The sequence below is a fragment of the Macrosteles quadrilineatus genome, unplaced genomic scaffold (genome assembly GCF_028750875.1).
Source record: "Macrosteles quadrilineatus isolate MER2022 unplaced genomic scaffold, UCM_ALF_1.0 Scaffold_2__2_contigs__length_208266976, whole genome shotgun sequence".
Classification (NCBI taxonomy): Eukaryota; Metazoa; Arthropoda; class Insecta; order Hemiptera; family Cicadellidae; genus Macrosteles; species Macrosteles quadrilineatus.
The window spans coordinates 70,325,251-70,331,250 of record NW_026542595.1 but is presented as its reverse complement, the minus strand read 5'-3'; the positions used below and the strand labels follow the sequence as shown (position 1 = coordinate 70,331,250).

The 6,000-nt window shown below is 37.4% G+C and overlaps 1 protein-coding gene across 2 annotated transcripts in view; it reads right to left on the bottom strand.

Moving 5' to 3' along the window:
• Positions 1–319: 319 nt before the first annotated feature.
• LOC128985559 (lipoyl synthase, mitochondrial) overlaps positions 320–6,000 on the bottom strand; it is a 65,108-nt gene continuing 59,427 nt past the window's right edge. For both annotated transcript variants that reach the window (XM_054405157.1, XM_054405158.1), the window contains exons 5-10: positions 4,071–4,227; positions 3,807–3,864; positions 1,988–2,146; positions 1,669–1,784; positions 1,037–1,107; positions 320–556 (exon numbers count right to left, since the gene is read on the bottom strand). In XM_054405157.1, the coding sequence (XP_054261132.1) occupies positions 389–556; positions 1,037–1,107; positions 1,669–1,784; positions 1,988–2,146; positions 3,807–3,864; positions 4,071–4,227 (729 nt within the window). In that variant the 3' untranslated portion in view covers positions 320–388. The remainder of the gene's footprint in view (positions 557–1,036; positions 1,108–1,668; positions 1,785–1,987; positions 2,147–3,806; positions 3,865–4,070; positions 4,228–6,000) is intronic.

Here is a 6,000-nt window from a genome sequence, read left to right as displayed (position 1 = left end):
ACATGATAACTGGGATGGACTTCTGAAGATATACATGGGCAAAAACCAAATCAGGGAAGCTGGAGAAGAATTTTGGAAGACGCCCACAAACCCCTACAGAGGTATTGTACAATTGTATTCCATCCCGGTATATCATGGGCCTTGGCTGTACCTTCAATGACTCACACCACCAATATGTTTTAGAGGTCAATGCCGGTGTCAGCTTTATAAATGTTTCCTCCGTATTATAGCCACAAAGTGGAATAACTTAATCCCAATTTGAAGGGTTAAATACTTAACCAAATAAAAACACTGATAAGGTAGTAAAAACACCCTGAGAGACAAAATTAACAATTTTATTTTACAGTAACGTTGACTACAACAGCTGTCTATACAGTGGATGTCTAAATCATAGCCCTTGTGAAGCTTTGCGATTCTTGAGTATGCTGGAGATGAAGAACTCCCCAGCCTTGTATGAGCTGCGTACCAGAGGTCCACTGGCTGTGTACAGGAACCCCATCTCTGTACCCACAGTCTCCCAGTGCTTGTACTTCTCTGGGGTCACATACTCTACTACCTGCAACAGTAACAGGGCTTATAAAATATGTGGTGATTTAGAACTCGCCAACCTTACCTTACGTAACAGAGGGCTGTTTCCAGGAACAAAACACACACACTGACTGGGAAATGCGTCTTATTTTACAATTCATCTTTTATTAGGTACCTTCTTTCTTTGTCAATTAAATTTCATAGTGGTTTTTCAGACCGGGTGTTTCTCTTCATGTCATAAAAATCATGTTTCTAGAAACATGTCAGTGAGTTAATATTTTGACTCACACAATTTTTACTAAAAAAACATGAACAGTTATTCTAATTGTTAAAAAAGACGGTTTAGAAACGGTGTGAAATTGGGACCAATTTCACTTCTGTTAGTAAATATATAGGCTAAAACAATAATTGTTAACTGAAGGCTCCCAGTAATTCTGTGGGGTTTCGTGAGAAAGACTGAAATTGAGGTCTTAGGGATACATATTAAAAAAAAAATAGTTTATTGTACCTTGAGATGTCTTTTTGTAGGCTGCATGTACTGTCCTAAAGTGACACAGTCCACACCAGCAGAGCGGAGATCTGTAAACAATCATTATTACGTTGAGAGTAACTTGAATCTAACAAGTCGTCTTGGGTCAACGACTTGGATGGGATTTGATTTACTTCATTCTAATTTCTGCCAATCAATAACATCAAGGTTAAAAGGGTCTTGGCATGTTGGCGCAAGACTTGTAACAAATAAATTTGTATTAAAGTGTCACATTTCTTGCCACAGAAGCTTGTTGTAGAACAATTCAGGTTTTACCGGCCCTCACAAATTCCGGGAGGTCATTTCAGACTTTGTGACTGCAAATAAACATTTGGCAACTTATTCTAGCATAAATCGGCAATGAAAATATTCATCAGAACAACAATAATCGTGGTGTATGTAGCAGTCACATAAGAGTCGGGGTTTTGAAGGTATTTCAACTGAAATGTTGGAGACTTTCCAGGAGATGGGGATATCTGGTAGCTATCATGACACCCTTGCTATAGACACCCTATTAAGAAGACACTAATTCTCTTGCTGACCTGATGTATTTGTGAAAAGTATCTTTCCAATCAAAAATGGGTTCTTAGACTTATTTTTGTTCAACCCACCCTGTAGAGTCTCCATGACTTGATCATCCGTCTCTCCAAGTCCCAGCATGATAGAAGACTTAGTCACCAGGTCTGGGTTGCAGTCCTTAGCTGTCTTCAGAACTTTCATAGTCTGTCTGTTCAACACACGAGAGGTGAATTAAAACAAGAGATATTGTAGGTATATAGTAGTTCAAATGGAGAGACTTTTAAATATAATTATAAGTTATAATAATCTTTTAATTTAACCACTAATAAACATTGATACAATAGGCTATGTGATCATCGGATTAATAAATAAAATAAAATTCATGTATCGTTATAAAATCTTGACAAGTACCGGTAGTTTGCTCTCCGGTCTCGGACAAAAGGAGTAAGATGCTCAACAGTCTCTACGTTGTGCGCAAACACGTCAAGGCCAGAGTCTACGATGGTCTTTATACAAGTCTCGTCACCACGGAAATCTGGTACTAGGCACTCCACCATTATGTTGGCATTCCTGTGGACAATTCATCGTGAGTGTTTTATAATTTCTGTACAAATGAAAATAAAACATTTAAAAGAGCAACGCATCTTTCCTTGTTTGATGTGTCGTGAAAAAGCAAACAAGGGGATTGAGAAAAGGTTGCAAAATATACATTTTATCATTTTCAGGGCAGAGGCAGAAAAATCGATGCCTATCCTTTGGTGCATAACTCTTAAGAATGAAAATGGTGAGACTATTGCCACCAAGTTAGACTACCTCAAGAACAAATGCAAATCAAAAGACCATCCTCTCAATCTGAGAATTATATATTTAGTAACAGAGTACCCGTCCTTCGTACGGGGTTGGTATATAAGTTTAAAATGCTTATTGCAGTTATACTCAAGCTTTGCGTTTGCGATGGGGGAAGACAAAGTTTGAATATGCTTCTTTAATTTGACTGTATACTAATGGTATTACACATATACCATAGCCATAATGTTCTACCACTTCACCTAAACAATAAAGAAAAATAAATTTTTACGAATTTATTTAAAAAAAAACTCTGAAAATGGCCAAATTTGCCAGGGCGCCGAGCAATTTTGCATTATTCAGGCCGCCCTAGCTCCCAGGGTTAAGGAGTTGTTATTATTTCAGTAATCAAGTGTAGATTGTAATAAACCACAACCGAGCAAGGCTCAGTCCTCCGGTATTAATCAATTATGTGGCTTGACAAAAATATGTACATGTTTTATCAACAATGCATGAAGGTGATAAGTTTGCTGCTGACAAAGAAATAGTAATAATAAGGGAAACAATATACAAATTGCAAAACCTAAATCAGAGACTGATTACAACAAGGGTATGCTAGTGTTGATGTTCAAGACCAGTTTTGGCATCCACACAATCATGAGGCGATGTGTCAGATCAAATAATAAAAATATCTTTCCATAAGAAGACTTTGTTTTTTCTTTCTTTCACCAAAAAAGGCCTACCAGACAATTTCGTGATAAATTAGTGTTCAATGACAAACATGGGCTAACATGGGGTTCATCTCCAGTGTTATAAACACTTAGGACTAACCAGTAAATTTGCAATGGAGTCAGATGAGGTGGTTGATGCTATAAGAGAGGACATGATCGCCAAATTACCTAAGCCTGTAGAACTAGCAGGTTCAGCAAAAACCAATAGACAATTCAGGTTTCACGTAGAATTTTCTCATTAGTTTTAGGCCATCTGATAAAGAGCAATTGTGAGTCACGCTGAATTTCAAGACACGAGAGAATATAGGGATTTCACTCGTGTTCACTGTATAAATTTAAGTGATGACATTTTATCATCAACTGGAATACATAGAAAATACTGCAATATGAATACACTGTCACTGTCATCTCATTTCTCAAGCAAAAACAAACTCGATCGGGCTGCAAAAACTGACTAGAAAACAAAAGATCAGAAGATTATTTTCTATATTTTCTAATCGAGCTGAGAAGACTATGTCTTATATGAATAAAGCTGCAGTGTGAGCGATTAATAATGTAATTTTTATTTTAAAATTGATAAGAAAGCCATAGGTTTACGTTTTAGTTTTTGTTGTTGTAATTTTATAAAAATATAGCTAGTTTAGATCCAGGTATAGGAGGTACACTTAAAGACTTAAACACCTTATTTAAAATCTAACCTAAACAAAACTCACTGTCTTTTGATTTCTCTCACAGTTTCTGCAAAATGAGCTGATCCTCCATCTGGTAAATCTGTAAAATAGAAATTGGGTCTTTTACAACTGAAATTTATCAAAAACACTTAAAAAAACTTAAAACCTCTAGGCATAGGTTTGTTTCAGAAGTACTTTGGTACATTCACATGCACATGTTACATGGTACTCTTTAGTCGAATGATACTATTTTCATTGTCCTCAGAGTATACAAATTACGGTAATTTGTAATTTATTCGAACTCACCATCCCTATCCACTGAGGTGAGCACCACGTAGTCAAGACCCCACTTAGCGATGGCCGTGGCAGTGTTGAGGGGCTCATGGGGGTCCAAGGGAGGGGGGGTTCTTGATGTCTTTACAGAGCAAAATCTGCATCCTCGGGTACAGGTGTCACCCATCAGCTGATACATAGAGGATCAACATTGAAACATAGAGTATACTTTTTATTATAACAATCATAGGATTACTCTAAATTGTTTCATACTGAACAGCCTTTACACCCTTAATATTCAATTACAAGATGACAGTCTTATCATATTTATTCTATTTGCCTATGGTCTTATACAATGAAACACTAGTAAACACGAAGAAGATTATGTTGAGCAGGGAAAAATGTACGCGGTAGGTAATTGTGCGCGCATTCTTTTCCCCATAAATGGAGCTTGTCATGAATGAAGCTACTGCTGGTGATGCAGCCAAGCGACAGTCTAAACAACTGTAACTTTGCAGCGTGGTCGCAGCTAGCCGAACATGAGGTTATGTGAGGTAAACTTTAAAAAGTGGTAATGTGTTGTGCAAATAGGAAGGTAAGACACGACAGTTTGTTTTTGTAGGTTTAACTAAGTTTTCTAATAAATAATAGTCTTTTTCATATAGTATGGCTCAATTAACATGATATTTCAGCCCTTCATTTGGTAGTGATGAATTAAAATAATTGTTAACGCGCGATGGGCTAGTAAATGGTGCGCAGAATTCCCCCCGAGGTAGTTAAATGACAAGGGTAGGAATTAATGGACCCTTTGACGAGTTTGTTTTAAGGTTGATTCAAGCTTGACGGAGCCGGCGAAGGTTGAATCAGTACACGCTGATCTCGGCCAAAACTGTTTTGAGTTTATGGAACATTTTATACTTCTACAGCTCAGTAATAACCAAAATAAGTTTTTTTAATTATTTTCGTATGTATGTGACTACATTTGACGAGCTTTTAAACAAGATATGAGTTAAAATACAGGGACAAGACACTTATATGACAAACTTTAACTATCCACAAGAGATGTTATCAGTAAAATTAAGGTAATAATACTCCTTAATTTATAGCCTATATGAAATCATTTATTTGCGGAGGAGGGCAGGGGAAGGTCCGGCTCTTTCGCCGGGACGTGTGCCCATCTCCATTTGTACAATCCCTTCTACCTGCGGGCGAGAGTATCCAGCGGTTTTGCAGAGTGTCTCTCCCCTTCCTCTATATATCAACTTTTGCCGATTCCACCAGATTAGGCGGCCGGTGATTTTTCCAGCAAGCGTGTCCTGTATATTGGTTTCATTATGCTTTACCATTATATATTAAGTTTTACCAAGTAGCTTTCTCACTTCAAATTCATGTTAACAAGACTGAAATATTATCCTGTGTTGCTTTTCCTTGATAACCACAGTAGCCACGTATCAATTGGAGTCTGTGAGTTTTGCAAAGCAACTTTTATCACGTGGTGTCACTTCATCCACACACCTTTCACTGACTCGGAATATCACATTATCACGGATATGATGTGGTAAAACTTTTGAGCAGTGTCCATATAAAGTTACAAAAATAAGCAACGCTGTATCGGGATTAAAATCAGTAGGGATTATCCATTTGACGTGAACAAATTTTCTGACAATGACTTAGAAGTTGCGTGTGTTAATTTTTAGTAATGAGCGTGTAACCGTTGAGGTGGTGGATTTTCCTACCACTCTTTAGATTCCTTAAAAAAACCCTGATGTGCCTGACAACAGGGCTGGTCATTGTGACAAACCAGATGACAATAGAACAGACACTTCATATAAAGTCAGATCTAGCAATACCAGCAGATTTAACCACCCAAATAGCAAAAAACTGCAGTTTTTAAAGCCCTAGTCTACATACAGGGAGCGGCATACACCGACCGCAAGGACAAAGTACACTGAAAAAAGGAAGT